The 25094-nt window shown below is 33.3% G+C and overlaps 1 protein-coding gene across 1 annotated transcript in view; it reads right to left on the reverse strand.

Moving 5' to 3' along the window:
* The window catches only part of DPYD (dihydropyrimidine dehydrogenase), a 743206-nt gene that overhangs the window by 307754 nt on the left and 410358 nt on the right, over positions 1-25094 (reverse strand). Inside the window, exon 14 of the mRNA XM_037498291.2 lies at positions 19891-20055. Coding sequence (XP_037354188.1) covers positions 19891-20055 — 165 coding nt within the window. The remainder of the gene's footprint in view (positions 1-19890; positions 20056-25094) is intronic.

A 25094-nucleotide genomic window follows, 5' to 3' on the forward strand; every position in this document is an offset into this window, starting at 1 on the left:
TTCAGACAATTAAATCACCAACCCTTTGACATATTGTAGAATATCTGCAATGTAACACAGCACTGTCACTTCAGGTTCCAGTTTAATGTGCCCTTTACTTCCCAGTCCTCTTCTTTTCGCAGGCATCGTGCACTGCAAATTTTCTTTGATGCAGATTTTAAGCTAAGTCATTAATATTGTTGTTTATCCTTCTATTAGCCAATGAATACAAATTTTGACTATAAGCCTGCCACAAAAGCAGAAACCCAGAAATACATCTAATTTTCCTGACTATAAGACTTGTACCCTTTTAATATATCTACACTAGATCATATGTATTTGCTTTCTGTAGAATTATTTTAGAATCATAATCATAATGTTCATTTTTTGATGATAACAATTCCAAGAGATAATTCCAATAAAATTTATAGTCAAAGACAAAAATACCCCTCCATAATGATTCATAAGATTAATGGAAATGATATTTGGGAAATTATTAATAGTCTTTAGATAAGAGGAATATATAAAAGTGGTCTGATAATAAGGGGTATTCAGGAGGACACACAGTGGTTCCAGAATTTCTGTTAAGGCGGTTAATGCAGGAATAGTCATGATACTTCTGGATGGAAACAGGTTGGAAATGTGTTTTTTCTTACATGAGTAGAAAAGACAAGGAGAGTGGTAAAAAAAAAAAAAAAGGGCACTGGCAAAGAAAACATGGACATTTTGCTCAGATAAGAGAGAAACACGTTGTGGAAACAGACCTGCTAGACTGTTCAAGAAGGATCTGTTGACCCCACAGGTTAAACTGTATCACCAGAACCATAGTAAGGAGGAAATGAAAACTGATTATTGTACTAGCTGTGTTCTTTTATTCTTTGTCATGCAAATATTCATGGTGAAATTCTCCATTAACATTCATTAGAGAGTTTAAGTTCAGTGAATCTAAAAGACCTCCCTGTTACCTTCATAAAATTAGTGCTAAGAAGTCCTCCCCATGTTCTCACACTGATATTCGTATATGAGCTAGTGGTAATTACATTGTAGAATACTGTGCCCACGGTGAATAAAAAATAAGACTTTTCTGAATGCTATTTCATTGACAGTTAAATTTTTGTTAGAGCTTTTCACAACACACAAACCCAAGAAATTAAGAGTTTCCTAGATTGGTCATTGCCAGCATCCCTATTATCTTTAGACTATGTTCCAAGTGGAAAGGCCAAACAATTCAAATTTTCAGATTTAGAATTGAAAAAAATAGTAATATTATACAAATGGGGTCATATTTATTGGATACTGATAGATAGGTAGAAATTTTAGGGCATAGGATGACTATACTTAGAGTATTGCATTATGAAAAATTGACAAAACTGAGTGGGAATACATTCATTAATTTTATGTACCAGACAATAAAAATGTATACTTTCTGGCAAAGATTATTTTTATTAAGTATAGATTAAAATCAATAGGATATCAACTTGTTACAAAATTATTTCAACTCAAGGAAAACAAATGTAAAATATCTATTCTTATCTTTACAATAATACAATTGATTGTTTAGTTGATCTCTTTAGAAAACTGATGATTTGCCTATTTAGAACTTTTGAGTAGAACAAAAGACAAATCAAGTTAGTTTAGCATAATGTGAGAATCTATGAAAGCAACAATTATCAAAATAGATGGTAGAATCATCATATTTTCATATTAATTATATATTGGCCAGAAACATTTTTGTTACTAAGGTTTTAGAATAACTTAGTAAGGTGTCTTATTTAGCTATTCTTCTACATGACATATAAACTTCAATAATGATAAAGGTACATTTATTAGTTAACAAAATAGATTTCATCTGAGTAACTATGACTCTAATCTCCCACCTCTGGTCAAATCCTCCTAAATAGGATCCAAAAATCATTCTCACATGAAACCTTGAGAGCATTCTTTTAATTATTTCCTTTTCACAAGTTTCATTTCTGACTTGCATTGTGACTTCAAAATTTCATAAAAATTATACATATTGGTTTTAGTCATCTGAAAAATGAATCCACATCTCTAAAATACTTACAAATATAATCTTATAAACTAGGTAAGGGGACATAACAAAAAACACCATATATATGGCTGGTGCACAGAAAATTTTTCTACGATTTTCATTTTTATAATTTCAAATTAAAATAAAAGCATTAATTAAAATTAGTATTTATTCAATACAGACTAGAAAAAGAGGATAACAGAAACCAGGAGTAGACTGAGAGTTGGCAAAAAAAAAAAAAGATGAATTAAGAGACAAGGGATCATGGAGATATCAAAAACTTCATATGGTGAGAGATATAAAAGTATGAACTTTTGTTAAAATAATAGTATCTTTGCTTTTGAAATGGTAGGGATGGCATAGTTCTTTGTGATAAAAAGACAGGAAGCTGCCTATTAAAAAAAAAAAAAAAAAAAAAAAAAAAAAAACTAGTGAGAGAAGGATGGTAAAAGCAACCAGAGGATAACAGAGTAAGACATGGTAAAAAAGGCTATGCATGTTGATGTTTAAGTTGCCTAGGATGATGACAGGTGGAGATTAAAAGTCATATGCAAAGCTCTCATGAATATGCTGAAGTGAGGAAGAAGAAAAGGGAAGGCTGAAGAATAGAAAGAATGTGGTCCTGGGTATCTACCCAAAGAACACAAAAGGAAAGGTAATTTTCACTCCCATGTGTATTGCAGCATTATCTACAATAACTAATATGGAAACAACCCAATTGCCCCCAAACAGATAAGTGGATCAAGAAGATGTTGTATCTACACACAATGGAATACTACTGAGCCATTAAAAGAAACATGTTATTTGTGGCAACATGGATGGAGCAAGAAGTAATTATGTTAAGCAAATTAAGCCAGAAGTAGAAACATAAACATCAGATGTTGTTACTTATATGTGGAAGACAGAGAAACCGAAGAGTCAGATAAGGTCAAACTTGAAAACTGACTATAGAATTAAGGCATAGGGGAGGTGGGGAAGGGTGAGAAAAAGTGGGGAGATAGTAAAATAGACTATGTTGGTGGACTATGGGTGCTTTGGTGGTGAGTGCCCTATGGTTATTGCACCTGGGGTAGATCAGATATGTATAAAATGCTAATAATGATGTAAAACAATGGTACTTTAATTAAAAACAAGGAAAAATCCAAATTAAATAAAGGAATAAAGTGGCTTGATCTCATGGAATATGATCCAATGACAGGAAATGTTTGAATAAATATCTAGAAGTGACAGTGGGAAGCTAGAAAAGTGCTGAGTGTATAGCTGGTCCAAGGCAATGTGAATATGCTGTGGAGTGAAGGCAGTGAGAATGGAAAAGAATGATGTCTATTGAGAATGTTTGGAATAATGTTCCATTTAGTTAAGACAAATAATCTAGGAATATTAAGGTTATCAGGAGATGCTATGAGGACATGTGTTTTAGAGGCAAAGTAGAAAGAAAGTATACTAGAAAAGGATGGAGATGAGCCTTATTGCATGATAACTATTTAGAGACAATTAACTTTCAGTAGTGATATAATATTTATGAGAAAATAAAGAGAGGCACTGAATCTGGTATGCCACAAGTTAAACCAAAGTAGGATTTTTTTATGTTTCTGTCAATTTTTATGTCATGAGAGATTTTGAACCCAAGTTGGTAGGACTCCATCATTTATGTAGCACATAATATATTAATTAAACTGTCTTCATCCTGTGATAGTCCATATTTAAATCTCAAATACAGTCTTTGGGAAAATTTCTATCAGCAACCACTAACTTGGGATACAATGACACAAGATGAGAAACATAGAGTCAATTTTATCCTTTGTTTGTTTTTAAAATTAATTATCTATTTGTTGGTATACTTATCCAAAAGATAAGATTTCTGATTTTGGAAGTCTGAAGAATCATAAAAATATGACCATCTCGATTTTTTTCTCCCAGGTTATTGTCTCAAGAATCAACATAAACCTACTTCCATTTTTGCCTGGTCAGATGACATTTTTGTGGGCCTAAAGATCTATACCTTCATCACATACAAGCTATAATACAAAACTCCTGTTTGTCTATTCTAGGAAATTACTAAGAAAACATAACCCCAATTCTTCACTCTGCACTAGGTACCAAAATAATTTCACAGCTGATTTAAAACTCTTACCCTCATCTTCATGCCCCAAGTGCAATGTGACCTGGCTAGCCAGGAAACTATGAGAGCATTCTCTCCCTTTCTCTTTCTACCATGTGTTTCTAGCTCCCAGCAAGGGTCTGTTCCCATAGTTAACCTCACAGAACAAGATAAAGCTTTCCTGCCCAATGATGCAAGAAGAAAAAAAAATCCTACTCTGAAAATATACCTCTGTTTCAAATTTTTTCTAGAAATAGATATTAATCCTGCCCCTTTGCTCACTCAGCCAATAGTCAAAAAACCTCAGAATATAAAAATTCTTAGTAATTTTCTATGTTGCTGCCATCAAACCATTTCATTACATATGACTAAAATGGAGTACGGAATAGAAAATAGTATGTAGTCACCTCTGGAATGATCTCATATATTTTCTAAGCATGAGATACCACTGGCTTCTCTTATGTGCAATTCAAAGATGCCTAAAAAAAGACTATGTTTCAGCTAAAATGTAAAAACTTTTTCTTCTACTATTCAATATCCACTACAATAAATCCTACTGCAATGTAAGTTGTCTGCTATAAAAGTTATTTCTCAACCACAATAAGACATCCATTTAATCAAATCATTGCTACGGTGTGGTATCTTGAGAGCAGTGATAACCTCATGTAACTTCCTGGCTTATAAGTGAAATTGTGACTTGCCCAAGGTCATGTAGTCGGTCACAGAACTGTAAGTATGTGGTTCTCACAGAACCTGGCATTCCTTTTATAGGCCATGACTTTTCTACCTTTCCTCTCCCCTCCTCCAGCTGCAGTCTCCCTAATCTATAAATCAGTGAATGGAAATTATTTTATAAAGGAAGACCATTGTTCAGATTCTGAACATGAAAAAATTGTAGTATTAATAATGAACATGTGTTTGTTTGGGTGATTACAATGTACCAGGTTATGTCAATAAGGTGCAAACAATAGAAGTAGAAAGGCACTAGGCTTTGCTGCTGTGGGGAAGTTTCAGATTTTGAATTCATTACTTTTAAGCTAAAAGGAGATAATGTGCTAAGATTGAGAAGTATAATCAACCAGCCAGGCAACAATTACAACAATAACAACAACTAAAAGCAAAACAACAGAAGCTACCTGAGGTCTTTTTAAAAATAACTTGATAGCATCTCTTACATAAATAAATGATTCATGTAATTTGAAAATTAACATTTTGTTCAAAAACCAGCAAGTTCTAATTTTTTTTTTTTTGATAATGTGTAGGTGTTTTTAAGTTTGTTCATGTGAGTACCAGTAAGGAAGGTTTTATTTCAAAATGTGCATATGGTTATGATTCAACTGCAGCATTAATTTGGATTGAGAAATGACTTATTTTGTTGACAGAATATTGGGTAAGTAGGGTATTAAAAATTTTTAAGCATTTAGAAAATTTTGCAACAATGCAAATGATATCAAAATATCAGCTCAGGAAAATTTAAGAGCTTAAGTGGTAAAATAGTGAGCAATTTTTTGATGGGGACTTCAAACACAAATTTGGATATTGGCAGACATAATACAAATTATTATGCAGCCTTTATAACTACCCAGAGAAATGTTAAATGTTCAGTTCAAATTATTAATCAGTAGAACTTGATATACATCTTGGTAAATCTGAGTTAATATAACTGTATAAAAGGTATGATTGCAAAGATTAGTATGCCTTATAATTTGTTTTCTTTCACATAAGTTGATTGTCAAATCAAATGATTTGATTGATGATTTTTATATAAGAAATAATTTTAAAATAAATTTGCTTTAATCCTGAAGAGAAAGAATATTTGCCGAAGTGATTAGTAATTTATATCTTTCCCATTTTTCTTCTGTTTTTGGTGTATGTTTGTTTTTTGACTTGAGGGTATGATTAGGTGGATGTTACAAGTAACTGTCCTATGTATAAAGACTGTGAAGTTTACAGTTTAATTCCTGATTTTGCCGCTTTCTAGAACATTTATCCTGGTATGTTACTTTAGTTTTGACGGCTAGTTGCTACCTTTGTAAGGGGAGGAGCATACCTACTGTTTAAAATTGTGATGAGCATTCATGATAAAGTATGTCTATTATTCAGCAAAGCAATGGCACAATAATAGTACATTATAAGTAATGAGCTCATAATTATGACACTGTAATAGATATTGAAATCGTATAATTCAGGATGATAACATATCAGGATGTGTACCTGATAACCTATCAGAATGTGTACCTTTAATATTATTCTTTTTTTTAATATTTTATTTATTTATTTATTTATTTATTTATTTATTTATTTATTTATACAAGCACTGGCTACAGTCAAAAGCGCGGGAGGGTGAGAGAATTCACCAGAGCCAGAGCGGGGAGCAGAGCAGGCAGAAGAACCGAAGTACACTGCTGAGGGGAGCAGCGGGCGGCAGGAGAGGTCTGCGCGCCATGTGGGACCCTCCTCTGGTGGCTGGGGAGCAGCCGGGGATCGAACTGGTTCTGCAGAGGCTGTGGGCAGCTTCGCAGCCCAGTGCTCAACCACTACGCCACCGAGGAGGCCCTGAGCTTTAATATTATTCTCTTTGGTACACTTTATTTGGTGGCAGGAGAGCTGAGGCTAGCTATAACCAAAAACATGTATTTAGAAAAAGAGGAATAATAATAAATTAATAAACTATCAATATTAACATTTATTAATGATAAATGTGGACAAATTGATCACTGGTTTATACTACTTTGAGGCCAATATCTCTAACCTTCAACTTTTCTAGAGTAAATACACATATTGTATCATATGCTTGATAATTAATGTTTCCAAGATTCTCTATCATGCAATGACTCTAGGATTAACAATTCAGTTGTTTACTGAGAATGTTGAAGAATGGCAATTGCTATTTTTTTTCTATTATTATTTATCGCTCTAAGTTTAGAGGATTGTTCTTGTGATGACTGGGAGTAAATCTTAACATAAATCTGAAAACTACAGATATATAAAAAAGTTCCTTAGTTAGAATGATAAGAATGGAATAAAACTCTTGGAGAACACTATAGTGTGATTTGACATATTCTATTTTCATTAGTCACTGATAGATTTTGACAGATTTGGACACCTGTTTCTTAGGTTCAGTCAACAGGGTCTAGCAGACATGAATTTTAAATAAGAATTATAATTTAAATAAGGTATTTGACAGTTGCCTTAAAAAAGAAACTTTTATTGCATATGCCTTAATAACATAGCTGATTTTTATAGCTTATTAAAATTTTAAGAAATGAACACTTCCACCTGAAATTTAATAAAATGTTATGATATAAATGAAAGATAAACAGTTGAAAAGGTCTAAGCAAGGGACATGGTCTTAAGACTACCAAGAAACCACAGACTGGAAGCAAGAGATTTATGTGCAAATTATTACAGGATAGAGTGATGCATCCATTATAGAGGATGTTTATCCTCCCTCTATATTTAGCTCCTCTTATTAAAAGTCTAGTTTACATCTAAATACTTTTTTGCAGCTCTAAAGATTGCTTATATATGAATCAATTCCTTTGAGAATGCAAAAAAAGTGGTCCATAGGGGTTAGGGAAAGAAAAAATGAGAAACAATTTATAAAAGAACAGACTTAGAAGTTTTTGCCTGTTAATCTGCAGAGAGACAACATAAGATGATGCTTTAGATCTGATCCCTAGAATGATTTCTTTTTCTTTTTTTCTTTTTAAAGATTTATTTATTTATGCATACAAGAGCTGGGGTGTAGGTCAGAGATACAGGGGTGAGAGGATTCACCAGAGACAGAGTGGGGAGCAGAACAGGAAGATCTACTGAAATACACTGCTGAGGGAAGCAGCGGGCAAGTCAGGAGGGGTCTGCTTCGCCATGTGGGTAGCTCCCTGGCCAGGTTGGGATTGAACTCATGCTGCAGTGGCTGCAGGTAGCTTCACAGCGCTGTGCTTAACCCCTTGTGCCCCCAGGGAGGTCCTTTGTTTCTTTTTTTTCCTAATAAATATTTCATTTCTATGATGCACCAGCTACTGTCCCGGAAAGTTGAGATTCAGGGGTAAATGATAAAAAAAAAATGTTTCCTTTCTTCATGAAACTTAAACTGTAGCGAAGAAATGAGGCATGAGATGAAGGATCCTCTATAGTTCAACATTATGTTCTAAAATTGTGCCTGGCTTTTAGTACATATTAAATAAATATTGATAGAATAAAATATAAAGCAATATTTCCAAAATTAATACATACAATTGGGGCTTTGAACAGAGGACCACTTTTAACATGATGGTTTGAATTGATAACTGTGCCTGAATCTCTGTCTTATCACTTGATATGATTCAATTACATGAATGTTGGCAATATCGGACATTGTGACATGTTTTTCTTCAATTTTTCAGCTTGGGTAATTTCCATTACTTTTTCTTCAATTCACTGTCTTCTTTCTAGTATGTCCAGTATCCCTCAAATCTATCCAATGAAGTTTTCATTTTGGATACAGTATTCTTCATTTTTTTTCACTGGCATCTCTTTATAATAGTTTACATCCCTCTGACAGCATTCCACATCTTTCTCTTAATGCTTTTGTCACTAGATCTTTTTGTCTTTCCCATGTTTGTCATGATAATTTTAAATTCTCAATTTAACCACTCCAATTCTATCAATAGGATTTCCTTCTATAGAAAACACACACACACACACACACACACACAAATACCCTGCATCCAGGGTCACACTATTTTTCCCATGTCCTGTAAATTTTGATCGTATGCCAAATAGTTTAATGTAGCACTGTCTTTCTGTGCTTAGTAATACCTTTCTGCTAAGCTTCCCTTCCCCAAGGTTTCAAAAGAATCGTGGCATTAGAAAATGCCTAGGATACCTTGAAAAGATTTCTCTGAAGTCTCTTTCCATGGCCCATTCTTCAGAGGCTTCTACCTTTTTAACTGGAGATGTTTCTTCCCTTAGAGAGAATCCCTTTCAGTACTTCCCTGGCCCAACATTGGTAGAGAACTCAATGAAATTACCTGGGGAAGACTTGGTTGTTAAATGCTAACAAGTTTTCTACTTGTTCTCCTTGGAAATCTCATACATCACCCAATTCCAAACACAAACATTAAAGATTCTTTGAAATTTCACTGATTTCTCTGGTGACCTCCATCCAATTTTCACCATTCAGAGAATCTATGATTTCCTGGGATTTGGTTCATTTAGGTGTGTTTGTTTGTATTTTGAGATCTCTGATGTGGGTTTTATGTTCTGATTTTGCAGCTTATCCATACTTTGCTCTGATTGTTAAGGAGGGAGCAGTAATTTCTAGTAACTTTCTTACATCCTAACTAGCAGCAGAAGTCCTGACTAATTTCAAAGTCATAGTCTAACTACAGCACATCTGTCCTGGTTTGTGTTTGAACTGGGAAGGTCTTGGCAGGTGTTAAGCAGAGATAAGGCAACAACTCTTGAGTTGTAAAATTTATCACAAGAACTTCAAGTTGAATACTATGCATCCAATTATTTAAAATGTAAAGTATTTGAAATTTAAGTATAGCCTGGGCAACAACATCCATTATTATTATGTTTTTTTTCATGTTGATTTCCAATCACTCATTTAAAAACTTACTACATAGTTTTCCAGTATATAAATGTATTAATTTCCTATATGAGGGCATTCCCCTCCCCTTCTTATATTCCAATTTAAGTTATTTCAGGCATAAAGTAATCATTGATCATTTTAATATTGGGAGATTTAAAGAACACATTATAAAAAATATTAAAATGCAAAAAGCATCATAAAGTTAAATTATTTATTATGGAGAGATTAGTCAATCTAGTTACTTCCCTCAATTTTACATAAATGAAATAGTACAGAAAATTTCCTTTTGGGTGATCAGTATATAGATCAGAAATTCCCTGAAAAAGCAATATTAATAAAGTTAACTCATTCCTTATTAATGCTCTCGGCATTTTTAACAACATGCAAAGTGAAATGTCCACCTCAAAAATGACTTTAGGGCCTCCCTAGTGGCACAAGGAGTTCAGCACAGCACTGTGAAGCTATTTGCAGCCTCTGCAGCATGAGTTCGATCCCCCTGCCAGCCAGGGAACTAACCACATGGCACATCAGACCTCTCCTGACTAGCCTGCTGCTCCCCTTAGCAGTGTATTTCAGTTAGTCTGCCTGTTCTGTTCTCCGCTCTGGCTCTGGTGAATCCTCTCAACCCCCCACCCACACCACTGGCCAGTACCCTAGTGCTTGTATGCATAAATAAATAAATCTTCAAAATAATGACTTTAATGATGTTTTTCTTTGTTTCATGTATACAATGGATAATTAATTGAAGAAAAATACCCCACTGGGAAAAATATAGCTAACTTTGAAATTCACAAATACTTCTCTTGAAGGGTACACATGCTATTCAGGCCAATACCAGGCATGCATAAATTCTTTCTATCCTATTTACAATGCAGTCTTGATTAGTTAGGAGTTCATTTTCCAGTTTGTGAATTATCTAGGTCTTTGATTCCTCTTTTCCCTCTGGATGATTACCTTTCCCATTTCTCTTATCATTAGCACCTTCACCAAAAGGGGAAAAAACGCCAGGTGAAAAGAAAAAGTAAATAATAAATGCACATTTTAAAATACTGATACCTGATTAATAAAAAATATTTTCTTATTATGACTATGCGTATGTCAGACATTCTGTTATCAATTCAAAATTGTACCAATTAAGATCTGAGAAAGATACTAAGCAAATTGCATACCTTACACATTTTGGATATCAGATTTTTACCATGAAATAGGGATTATATGCATGCCTATCTTACAAGGATATTGTGAGATCAACAGAGATACACACATTTCTTTACTGTAAAAGGCTATGCAAAATTAGCAAGTTATGTTTTGAATTCACAAAACCCCTTTATCAATTCTTGTTTGTTTTGCTTTCCTTAGGACTCAGGGAATATATTAGAAAAGGATTCATTGTCAAAAGATACTTGTTTTATTCTTTTTTCCCCCATTTTCTCCTTTTCAAAATCTTCCCTGTTCTAACATGGTTATGAAACATACACCTTGTGTAAAAAGGAGTAAAAATTGCATTTCAGAGCAAGCTAAAAATGATTGTATCTTTAAATCTTCCTTACATGATATTAAATGATAACTACAAGTTGCCCATATATATTCCAGATTTATGACAGAACATGTTTGTTCTATCAAAGTCTATCTCTTTGTGAATATTTAAGAGTGTTTCATTTACCTATTGATTAAATTAGTAATTCAATGCCTCCATAATCATTTTCCTTTTAGATAACTTACAATTAATTGGGTTACTTTTGGATCAGAGATATAATCTTTAATTTTGCTTAAATGAAATCAATTACCCTGCTATCAATATTGGTTTAAAAAGGAAAAGTTATTTAAGTAACTATACATCCTATTAAACAGTACTGATTAAGTATTTAGTTTTTTTTTTTTTTAAAAACTATTCTAAGAATTAAGGCAATTCATTCAAGTAAATGTCTAAGGGGAAACATAAGAAATTAGTTACTTGTAAAAAATAACTCTCTGGGATAAAAAAAGGGTACAATGTAAGGTACAAAGTAAAAGAACAAAATGATTAGTAACAAAAAATGAAGCTGGTGGATAAAAGGTTATTGGAATCAGCAACACAAAGAACAATTAAAATAAGTAGCAAATGACAAAATTATTATAATGCATATAGTATCTTATATGAAATAAAGCTTATATTACCTTTCACTTTTATGTCTCTTTAAAAACAGTGGTGCTTTTTTTCTATGATTACTTTTAAATTAACAGAGTAAATGTTTCCATGGGTAGACAAAGGAGACAATTATGAATATTTAGTCTATCCTTTCTCTCTTCTAGTTTACATAATATTAAATGTTATGTAAGTATTTGAAAAGAGTGTGTATTCTGTTGATATTGAATAGCATGTCCAATAAATGACATTAGATGTGTTAACAGAAGTTTTTAAAATTTTGATAGCCTCACTCTTTTATTGATTACTGACAGGTAAGTATGGAAATCTCCAACGGTAATTTTAAGTTTTCCATTGCTCCTTTTTCCTATGTACATCTTGAAACTGTTACTAACTGCACATTTTGGATTGTTATCACTTCTGGATGAACTGAAAGTTTCATCATAAAATTATCATTTTTCCCTAGTAACATTCCTTAGTATCTACTTTGCTGCTAATATAATAAGATTTTATTTGATTATAGCTAGCATGTTATATCTTTTCTCATAGCTTCCTTTTCCTCCTATTTGTGTCTTTATATTGAAAACTTTTTCTGGTAAGCGACATTCAGTTGAATCTTGTTATTTTATTCAATCTAAAAATCTCTGCCTTATAATTGAGGTGTTCAGACCATTTACATTTAATGTCATTATTGATGTGGTTAGGTTTAACTCTATCACCATACTATATAATTTCACTTTTGTCTGATCTCTTTTTAATTTCCTTCTTTTTTTTTTTGATGATTTTATGTTATACTTTTATTGTTGCTTAAAAAGTTACAACACTTTGCACATTATGTTAGCTGTTGTTTAGGGCTTAGATTACACATCTTTACATTATCACAGTCCATTTGTGATAGACTTTTACATCATGTGATATGAAACTTTATATAAGTTTTAAGAGTTCACGGTAGTATACTTTCATTATTTCCTCAAAGCTTTGGTACTACTGCTCTATATTTTACCTTTACAATGCTAAGAACTCACACACCAGTTGTATTTTTATTTAAACAACCAATTATCTTCTAAAGTGAGTATAATTATAAGAAAAAATTATGAATTTTCCCATAGTCTTCATTCCTTTGTACAGTTCTATAATTCAACCTGGCATCATTTTCTTCTGACTAAAACATTTTTGGTACTGCAGCCCTCCCAGATATGAATATTTTCAGTAATTTTATATTGGAAAGCATTTATTTTTGTATTGTATTGCACTGTCTTGTATTGGATAGTATTAGTATTGTTTGAAAGATATTGATGAATTTTGAAATCAAAATACTAGATTTTTTTGTTTTATTTCTAGCACTTTAAATTTGTTGTTGTTTTTTCCCCTAGCACTTTAAATTTGTTGCATTCTTTCTGATGATAAATCACAGAAGTGACCTTTATATTTGTTCTTCCATATGGAATATATTTTTGTCTTAGGCTGCTTTTAAGATTATCTCTTTATCATTGCTTTGATTAATCTTATTTTGATATACTACCTTTGTTTAGTTCCCATTACATTTCTCATACTTGGAACTTATTTTCTTTTTTGATCTAGTTTTTTCCAGGTATAGGGGGGGCATTTATCATTTTAAGTAAAATTGAGAGTGTTTGGAACATTATGTATTCAAATTGTGGGAATTTCAGTACGTATAAGTTTGTCCTGATGGTATATGATCTTTCTCATTTACTCTTCCTTCCCTCTGTGTGTGTGTGTGTGTGTTACATTATTTAGAATTCTTATTGGTACAGATTTGAATTTACCAGTCATTTTTTTTCTGCAATGACAAATATTCTATCAATAACTTCCAGTTTTCCTTCCATTTATTATAGTGATCATGCCTAGAAGTTTGATTTAGGTCTCTTATTTATCTTTCAAGTCTTCACTTAGCTTTTGAACATATGTAATAGAGATACAATATGTTTTAATGTATTTTCCTACTAATTCTAACATTGCACAATTCTGGCACAGTTTTAATTGACTTTCCTCTTATTTTGGGATATATTTTCCTATTTGCTTACATAGTAAGGGAATTTTCAACCAGATGTCAGACACTGAATTTTATAAAGTTATTTAGTACTAGATATTTTTGAATTCTTACATTCTTTAGTTTTGCTCTACGTTGCAGCTACATTACTTAGAAACATTTTAATCCTTTCAGGTCTGGCTTTTAAGGTTTGTTGGACATGACCAAGCCATTGGGAAACCTAGAGCTAATTGTGAATCATTAGTGTTCTAGTCTAGCTGGCAGGAAAAGTCAGTATTCCCAAATCTATATAAGCACTAAATACTACTGTTTCCAATCCACTAGGAAAGTTCTTTTTGTACTCTCTTGCAATTTATTGTATTATCTTGTAAAGTGAATGCATGAGCTGATCTTTACTCTGCTGGATACTCAAGATTTCCTCTGAAGATCTCTGGAGGTCTCTCTGCATGCAGCCATCCACATTCTGGTGCACTATATTGTGAATTCTAGTTTTCTGGATCTCACTAGTATCACTTCGATCTCCTTAACTCAGGAAAATCTCTGGTTTCTATTGCCAATTATGTAGCCTGGAACCTTTCTGGGGCAATGTAGGGCCAATCTCCTTTGTATTTCATCTCTAATGACCTTTGTTCTTATTGCCTGATGTTCTAAATCTTTAAAACTGTTGTTTTGTATATTTTTTACTGTTTTTTAATGTTGCTATTTCAGTTGAGAAAGTAAATTCAGTCCCCATTTCTCTATCTAGCTTATAGCTAATATTTTCTATTAAGAGCTAGTAATAGCCTACCTTACGAAAATATCTGACTACATGAAGCCAGAAAACAATAGCAGTACTATGAACTATATTATGAATTCTCATTAATTTTGGTTCTTCTTGTTTTATGGAATTAAGCATATTTCAATTTTTCTTTGCTTCTATGCTGACACCAAGAAAATATCATCCATCATTTAAGTTTTGTTTTAATTGGAAGCTGTTAATTCAAATGAACGGATGACATAAAAGCAAGGAAGTATAATGAATAAAACATTGGTCTTTACATGCTAATTGACATGTAATGAACTCAAGTTCTGAAGAATCACTAAGAAACATATTTAGTAAATTAGTCTTTATTTTTTGTTAATTATTTCTGAAAAAGTGTCTCGTATATAAACTGTTAGATCAGAAATGTTTTGAAAATCAATTGGACATTATACTTCAATGGCTATTAACATTCTGCTACCTTTGGCTTACTAAATCTCCCTCTGAGAATATTATATGAATACAAATTATTTTAAGTTGAAAGGAAAGCTAAATACATAAAGGTTTTCTAAACAATATAAATTCTAGTTGTGAATAATTGTAACATGCCACACATATTACACAAATATCTCATTTAATTTTTATACCTGCCTCTGAGAGTAGGCATTATCACTATACAGATGAGGATGCTGAAGGTGACAGTGTTAATAAATTGCAAGTCAGATGAGGTTTTGAGATCCAAATCCATTCTGACCCTAAATCCCAAATCTTTAGCCCTTAAACTATAAATTCTAGAGAAGTGAAACCGATTTGTTAGAATAACTGAGCAATCATTGTTTTACCATACCTACTCTAACTTTTCACATTTCCATTACTGTTGTGATTATTTTTTTGTAGACTAGATGGCTCTTTTTGGAAATCAATATAGTAATGTCATTAAATAATCTTCTGGATTTTAGCAAAGAAGGGAGGATGGGATTTGCATACATGTGTCCTCTGAATTCATGAACAATAATTAGAAAATCACTACTTGAGCTCTGGTGCAAAGAACAGAAGAGTTTCCTGAAGAATATGTTAACTTTCTCTTCAATACCTGCTATAAAAGTACCCTAATTTATTTAAAATAAATTATCATAGGAATGCATAGAAAGTGACAGAAACAGGGACTTGGCAAGCTCAAAAAACTCCAGTGGGAGCAAAGGAGGATCCTTCCATTGCAGGGATGCTTACATTTCTGTTGGTGAAGATCCTCTTTGAAATATGAGAAAAGCCAAGGTGATGTTCCTGTTTATAAGGGACTTTCCAAGTCCCATAATAAGAAAGCAGAAGTAGTGACCTTGTGCTGGTCATTGCTGAATTGGTAATACATATATTGCACTTTTCTCTATTACTCTACTTTATTACTCCAAAGGATTGCCTAACAAAATTCCCCTGTTTCCTATGAGCAGAACATTATTACAAATACTCCAAAGAAAATTTTTTTTTTGCTGAGTCAGCCTTTGTGAAGCCTGTAAGAATACGATGCAGGGATTATGGTGTGATTTGATGAGCAATGAACATCCTCCTTGCTGGGACAATACCTAAATCTGACTCAATTCTTTGACTTTCCTATTTGCAAAGTTCTCTAACTTAAATTAGGGTTAGATAAAAATGAAAAAAAGAAGTCTACAATGAGTCATTAGTATTGTTTTCTAGGAATGGTTATATTTGTGCAAAATAGTTAGAACTGGGCAATAAAATATCCTGCCTTGGGACAAATGACAAACCATGATGGAATAATGATAGACTTTCTATTAAATACTGATTATTCATTTAAAAATATTATTCTGAGTAGAGGCTCTTAGACTTCATCAAGCTACCTAAGGAATCCCTGGTATACATAAAAGATCAAGAACTCTGTATATAGAAGCTGTTGGTCAAGAATGCTGATGAAGAGCAAGTTCTTTGCAGTCATTTTGAACTTATCTGTGCAATGCTGAAAGGGGTTCAGGAGAAATAACATATATTGTAATCAAAGTGTATTTACACATCAATTGTTCTTCCTCTATTAATTTCTTTCACAAAGCCATCACTCCCTTTTCTAACTTTGATTCATGCTAATCCCCATCTTTTTCCTAACTCTTACTTTAGCTGCCACAGATGATCAAAAATGTCAGTTTTTGCTTGCTAATTCAGTACATGCAAACAAAAATGCAGCAAGTATTTTTTGGTAACATATTTCCAAGCCTAAAATATATGATTTCTAAGGTTTTTGCAGTAGAATGAAAGGATTCACTTAAAATTGATTTCTGTAAGCCCTAATTATACAGTACATTTCATAATAAGCATTACAAAATCTCAGCTTAGGAACAAAAAACTCTTAGTAATAAATTGTCACTACAATGATCAGTGTGCCAAATTTAATTCACAGATAAATAAAAGGAAACCTTGAAAGCTGAGCAGAAGTCTAGTATAAGTGTAGGCTTTGTTATAACTCTGTGATAGTTAAGAAACGAACCCTTACAATATAATTCAGGGGTTCTTTTTGACTTTATATTCAAGATGATCTTCTAGTTGTCTCCTCTGGTAAGTGGGCAGCTAGTGCCTACTCATTCTGGAAACAGAGATACTAGCTGCTGATATTAGCAGATCAAAATGCCCCCCAGCACAATTTCTTTTTCAGAAAAGTTAGCCTTACTTAGAAGCTGCCACAGTGACTTGAATTATCCGATCCCTATCATTAAAGGTGGCAGCCATGCACTTGAGAATGATGTGGGAAAACTCCAGTGAGAGTGATAATTAAACTTGGAAAATGAAGGGTCACCTTCTTTCATTCAGCTCATTGGGTTTGGCATCAGAGTAATTCCAAAACAGTGGGGGATATTCTACTCTCAGCATGGCAATATCTAGGTGCACTCATGATTTCTATGGGTTCAAATGGGAATGTCATTTTAATTGTATTTAAAATGCTATCTTTGATATAAGGAGTAAAAATGTTAAAAATTAGTTCTAAGAATTCAGAAAAAGAATAATGAGTATAATCTAAATGGAAGAACTGGAAACAAGAAAAGCATCCATTGTTTTCTCAGAAGAGAAAGCATGATAGGAAAAGAAAATTGTTTCTAGGGAAATTGAAAAAAACATTTAAAAATGTCTCTTCTTTCTGCTTGACTGTGGAATCACAAAGCAAGAGTTTTATCTTAGCTTTCTTGTCTACTGCTATCATTTCTTGGAGGGCATTATTATAACATCTTACTACTGCCCAAGAAAGGAGAGAAATTACCACATGAACTTTTTTCCAGAAAGGGTATATTTTTAAGATGTATTGGATTATCTAATACTATTCAAGTAATATGTGGGAAATTATATTTCATACTGTTCCTATATTGCATTAAAAAGTAATAGTGAGGACCTCCCTGGTGGCGCAGTGGTTGAGTGCTGGGTTGCAAAGCTGCCCGCAGCCTCTGCAGCACCGGTTCGATCCCTGGCCACTGGGCAAGGGTCCTACATGGCGTGCAGAACTCTCCTGCCACCCGCTGCTCCCCTCAGCAGTGTACTTCGGTCCTTCTGCCTGCTCTGCTCCCCGCTCTGGCTCTGGTGAATTCTCTCACCCTCCCGTGCTTCTGGCTGTACCCAGTACTTATATAAATAAATAAATAAATAAATCTTTTAAAAAAAAAGTAATAGTGAACATTTAATGGCCTGAAATGATATTGTAATATAGACAGATTGCTAGAGAATGCTATTATTACACAGGAGCATTGACACTAAAAGTTAAATTCAAGTTCAAAATCTGGCTTCACCATATATTAGCTGTGTAAACTCTGACAAGGTCTTACCCTCTCTGTGCCTCAATTTCCCCGGCTATGAAATGGAGGAAATAATAACACCTATCTTATAAAGTTGTTGAAAGAGTGAATGAATGTTAAAATGCATAATATATAACTATGCTTAGCACAGAGTGAATATTATGTGAATGCTCATACTTATTACTGTTGTTTTCATTATGATTATTATTAGTGTTGTATTTCATTATTGATAACTAGCACAGTACCTTAAGCATATAAACCAAGATTAAAGTTACATTAAAGACTCTTTTTGTGGTTGACCACATTGTTTTTGACATTCAAAGAAAAGTTTCCCAAGAGAGATAGGTCCTTTAAAAAATAAAATTCAATGTAATTGTTATTAAAGTTGATTATATAATGTGAAAATAAAGATAACTGGAACATCAGATTTCTAGATGGGTCTTGATGGCTTCCTTCACATTGTAAGGGGTCAACTTAAGGAAGGTATATTCTATGTGACTATATTTTGTTTCAAGATATAAGGGAATTTTGAAATATTTTTTGATTTCTAAAACAAACAAAAAACTTGATGGGTTTGGCAATAGCATGATATTTAAATTTCTTTTGTATAATATTATTTTTTCAGCTTGTGGGCTATTATTCACAAGTTATATTAGATTTTAATATGTCAATAAACTGCTTTGTGTTCTCTCATTTTGAAAGAACAATGAAGAATAAATATTTTCTACAATATAAACACACACATTGCCCCATTCACCATCAACTCTTTGAGAGACAGAGAAGTGTGTTTGTGTGTGTGTGTGTGTGCATGCACATGCACAGCTGAAATGTGAGGAGCAGGAAGAAAGAGGGAAAGGCAGAAGAAAATTAGTGAATGACATTAAGGACAATGCTAATTGACTATTGAAGGGAAAATATGACCTATAGATTTAAAAACTATTGGCAACACATAAAGATCTAAATAGAAATGAAATATACATAAGCTTGAATTTACTGTAAGGTCTGTGCACATTAAAAGAAAAAAAGTTTTTTTTTTACATGATAGGTTTTATGAAAGAGAGTCTTCTTATTTAGTATAGGGGTGTTAAAATTATTTGGTAGATTATTTTCCATTGAAAAAATATAAATAAACGATATAAGAAGTTATGCTGCTTCTGCCTTAGGTTTATATTTAAAATTATTTATAGTCAGCAATATCTTCCGAAGGTCATCACCTTCATAAATACTAACCATATACAGTAAAAACCAACTCAATAAAATGAGTATTTCATTTCTCTTCCTCCTGCTTATGTAGATACTTCTTCCATCTACATGGTACCCATTTATAACAAAGCCTCACAGTGTGAAGATTTTTATGAGTTCTGGAGATTTTCTTTCTTTTTTATCTTTCTGTGCATCAGCAAAGCAACTGGCAGATTCTTTAATAAAATATATTATACACATTAATATTTATAAGCCTATGAATTGGATGTTTAAATAAACATTCACCAACTTATGCCAATTCTTTTTGTTTTAGACGTTAAATCACACTTACATTGTCTGGAAAGTCAGCCTTTAGTTCAGTGACACTCTGACACCAATATGCAGCCGTTTTTTCACTGATGAGCTCAATATTCAGGAAGGAGCTTTGTCCAGGGCCATAAACTGGGCCAGAGGTGGTCCCCCGGATGATTCTGGGTGAAACATTTGTCACAATGTCCTGATGAAAGAGTAAAGTTACTGGATCTCTTTTGACAAAGATAAAACATGATCTTTAGTTTCTACTCATTTCCATATGACAATATTTTACCAAGCCTCTTCTCCCATATTTGAATAATTATTAAAATATATCCTAAATTACAGTTGCACATAAACTGCTCATAAATGAACGTGTAAAAGAAAATATTTGTTAGCTTTATTTAAATGACTCTGATAACTCTAAGGTTAGTGTACTGAAAATATAAAATATGTTAATTAATTTACACTCGTTTGGGGCATACACATTTTAATCTATTTGCAGTTAAATAAATAAAAGCATAAGTAATGCATAAAAATATCATTTCAGTCTATTTAATCTAAGTGTCTCCAATCAGATTTCAATTCTAGTAGAGTTAATGTTTGTAAAGAAAAAAATACATTTTTCGTTAAAATGTAATTCCAAAGTAAATCAGCCAAGAAATACATATTAGAACTACTGGCTCATCAAACTTTAGCACATACTGAAACAAACTCACTGGGTCAACTTTCCTGTAAGATTCTAACAAAAATTCACATTTAAACAGAAATCACTTTTCCTAAGATTGAGATGGGGATATCAATAACTTCCAGATAAATATAAACAGTAAACAGTCAAATTAACTTGCTTGTTAAGTATAATTAACAATCTACACTGCTTCTAAAGCTGCATTAACAAAAAAGAGTAACATTTTTACATTACTAAAAACTAAAAAGAAAGAAGGAAAATGTTTCTTTAGCCAACTTCCAATTAAAATTAATTTTGAGTAAAGGTCATTTAGTTAAGGATTTATCAGAATTAGTCATTTAAGTACCCCTCCTCACCATCTTGTCACTTTTAGTGCGATAACATGAACCCCCATTAGTATATAGCAATTAAGGTCAATTTACATATTTTAATTAAGAACCACCCCATATAAAACAATTAGCGTAATAGGCATACTAACTGGATTTCATAACATTTGGACGTTTTTCCAACTAGATAGACAGGAAACCTTAATTAGCATTAATTAGTGCTGATCTGCATATGTTTGATAAGGCATACCCTTGCCACAAAAGATTATTTATTCCTGAATCTGCCAAATGCTACAGTTGCAGAGGATAAAAGGACTTTTCTTCACATTGCATGTTAATTTCTGGTAATTTACATTCACTTTTACATTTGAATTAGTATATTATAAAATAAATGGTATAAATGTTATAATAAGCCTCCTTAAATATGTACATTTTTACTTATAGGAATCCTGCCAGTTAATGTTTTACTAATTAAGCCATTCCACTTCTATTGTAACTGTGGGCAACATCACCAGCCTTTTTTTTGATTTGCTATTGTGAAACCATGTTACACTGTCTTAATGGGGAAAATGACAAGTAGTCACTCCAGGAAGTTCAAGCCTAGTGGGTCAAATTTCTCTCTTGGCAAATGCTTAAATGTATTCTCTCCACCCAAGCAGGTGGCTTCTGTGCAGCTCACGCTCCAGGAGGTTCTCTCATGGTTCAAGAGTCTGACAAGACAACTTTAGAAATGTTTTGCTTAAATGGGGCTGCTTTTCTTCTATGTTCCAATTTTCATGGCCATATTTTTAAGCTTTGAGATACCCATTTCCTCTACACTGACCCCTGCTCAAGATGCTCTTCACCTAGACTAGTCCATCTAGCCACTGGTGGTGAAAGAAAAAAATAACTAAGGAGGTCAATAGAGTGCTTACTCAGTTCACCAAGTCATGTACCCTCCCACTGAGTAGTTCCAAAATTAAGGGCACCTGTTTTAAATAACCATTTTGTAATTTATAGGCCTGGAGGCAACTCTTTCTGTTGATTCAACAAAACTGACTCACTCATTGGCAGAGTCCCCAGCTCCTGTCCATCCCTCAGTCCCTTTGAAAACCATTTCTGTTCTCTTCTGTGTCAACAGGTCTCAATAAGATGATCTGATTCACACCACCATAGCAATATATACCTTATCCAATTGACACTTTCACAAACTTGCACTGCAATTGTCTATATTCTTCTATTTTCCATTAACTCTAACTTTGGAAGGGAAGAAGCTATATATTGTTTGCTGCAACAAGCCAAGCTTCTAGCCTGATCTTTTGTAGGTAATCAAATAATGTTTCCTATGGGAGTCTAGACTAAAACCCTAAGCACTAGAACAGGCCGTTCCAGAGGCCTAATCTCATTCTGTTGTTGAGCAGACAAGTAGATTTGGGCTTATATTCAAATTTCAGGTACTGGATCTGTGATAAGATTCTTTCTTAGACAATGGGGTTCCTATTTGCTTCTCCTGATTCTGTAGGCATCCTCATCCTACCACCACCACCACTATGGCCTGTTCCTGGTATCAGCATGCTGTGACAGAGATTGCCCATATTTCCACATCTTCCCCTTCCAGCCTACTGCACAGCCTTGATGATAACAAGTAGACTTGATTTTCATCATGATTTATCTTCTAAGACCTTTCCCATTGCTGGTCTTAAATTGCTGCAGGGATCCAAATAAAATAGGCCTAATCCAATACAGTCCAAATCATGTTTTTCTGATTCAGGTGGATATGAATTCCTAACCTGTTCATAGTTACCTTGGACATGTCTTAGCTAATGAACCCTATCAGGGCATTGACCAATTACAGTTGCCTCATGTCTATGCCCCAGGTGGGCCTGTATTTTCATCATATGTGCAGGAAATGCTATAATAACAAATTAAAAAAAAAAAGACACAGAATGGAAGAACTGCACCTATTATAGTAAGAAAGGAAAATCTCAATGGCCAAGGAGGCCTTATCATATGCTGTTTTATAGAAATAATTCTAATAATAACTAGGGCAGTAACCCAAAACAACAGAAATGGTCAATAAGCAGATATTACTTAGTTGGAGTACACACAAGTAAATTCTTTTTTAAAATTCTTCCACTCCCATTGATAAACTTATACTTGAACTTTTACCATTAGAGATTTTCCCTATTGTACTATGAATTCAGTCGATTAATGTTGGAGGTTGGAGTTGTTTTACTTTTCTATAATACAGAGCTAAAATGTAGATATTTCATGGGAAGATTATCAATGATTATAACCAAGATTGAAGATATACTATAAGGCAAATCAAAGGGAAACTTTATCTACTTTATGATAGGGATTGTTTATTCCTTTTTGTTCTTTTATGATAGGATGCGTTTCTCTAAATAGGTAGTTATCTCTTCTTACTCAAGAAAAGAAAATATATCCTTCATAACTGCCCAAAGTAAATACACTTATCTTTAGGCCTTGTCACCTATCAGTGAGTCAATTATCAATGTCCTAGTAATTAAAAAAATCAGTATGTTCCAAATTCAACAAAAATACCAAAATTCCAATGTGGTTATCCAGTGGGGAAAAAAAATCAATAGAAATTTTGTTCTAGTTTTCTTTCTTATTCAGTGGTATTTACAACTGCTTTGTCAAAAGCCCTCTCCAATGACTTGAGACCCTTATAATTTTTTAATTAAATGAAAGAGGAACGAAAACTTGAATACAATCAGTTATCCTTGGTGACATGATTAGTGCTTCAATAATTAGACAATAACTTACTAAAGATTTTGAATTGGGAATAGTAGAATTTTAGTATGATTTTAACTTCATAAGGTAATATTTTGCTGTAATATTCACTAGTTAAATCATATTAGCATTGCTTAAGGGAGTTAGTATAAAAAAATTAACTATTCAATAAGAGAACAGATAAGATTTTATTCCTGATAACAAATAAGTGAATTAAAACAGTTTTAATCTTTAGTGCACTAATAATATTCAAATTCTAAACAATGGAACTTTATAGATAAAGAGATGTTAGGTGAGATAGCTCTGCATTAAATGATATTGTAACTTACATTATAAAATCCAGTGTTAGTGACCTCTTAACATTTGAAGTGATGATAGTGATTTTGCAGCATTAGTAAAGAGATTTAAATGGTAAACAGATTGATTATATGTGTTTGTTTAAGTTCATTTACTTGACCTTCTTTTAAAGAAGGTGTTTCCATGGTTACTACCAGTGGTCTCAATGAACAGAAAAAGGAAACTTTGCAGCGACGTCTTGCTAAGGGATTGGGAATGAATTGGAATAGTTGGAAGAAAATTAAAAAAATAGGGCCTCCCCAGTGGCGCAGCGGTTGAGTGCTGGGTTGAGAAGCTGCCCGTGGCCTCTGTGGCGCCGGTTCGATCCCCAGCTGCTCCCCGGCCACCGGAGGAGGGTCCCACATGGCGTGCAGACCTCTCCTGCCGCCCGCTGCTCCCCTCAGCAGTGTACTACGGTCCTTCTGCCTGCTCTGCCTCCCGCTCTGGCTCTGGTGAATTCTCTCACCCTCCTGCGCTTCTGACTGTACCCAGTGCATGTATAAACAAACAAAACAAACAAACAAATAAATAAATAAATAAAAACATGCCTCTATAAAAAAAAAATTAAAAGAAAAAAAAAGAAAAGAAAAAAAATAAAATCTGCAAATCAAATCATAGCTACTATATCACAACATATAGACTAAATGTGTCATTGAATGAAAAGAGCAAGCTGTGGAAAATGTATATAATATGTTTACTAAAGTAAGCAAAGAATGCAGCATATTGTCTAGTGAAACATACTTAGGTGATGAAATATAAGTAGTAAAAGTAAGAGAATGATTTAAAATTATTCAGGAAAGTGGTTACCTCTTGGAATATACATAGATGTTAAAGGAGAAGTTAGGGATAGTGGAACACGGATGACTTTCTGAAAGCATAAGTGATATATTATTTTATTTTTTAAAAAGATTTATTTTTATTTATTTATGCATACAAGAACTGAGGTGTAGGACGGAGGTGCAGGGGGGTGAGAGGATTCACCAGAGATAGAGTGGGAAGCAGAACAGGCAGATTTACTGAAATACACTGCTGAGGAGAACACTGGGTGTGACAGGCGAGGTCTGCTGCACTATGTGGGTAGCTCCCTGGCTAGGGATCAAACTCAGGCCATGGCTGGAGATAGCTTGATAGCACTGAGACTTTGCCCCTGTGCCACTA

Source organism: Talpa occidentalis, unplaced genomic scaffold, assembly GCF_014898055.3.
Source record: "Talpa occidentalis isolate TD23 unplaced genomic scaffold, MPIMG_talOcc4v2.1 talOcc4.9, whole genome shotgun sequence".
NCBI lineage: Eukaryota > Metazoa > Chordata > Mammalia > Eulipotyphla > Talpidae > Talpa > Talpa occidentalis.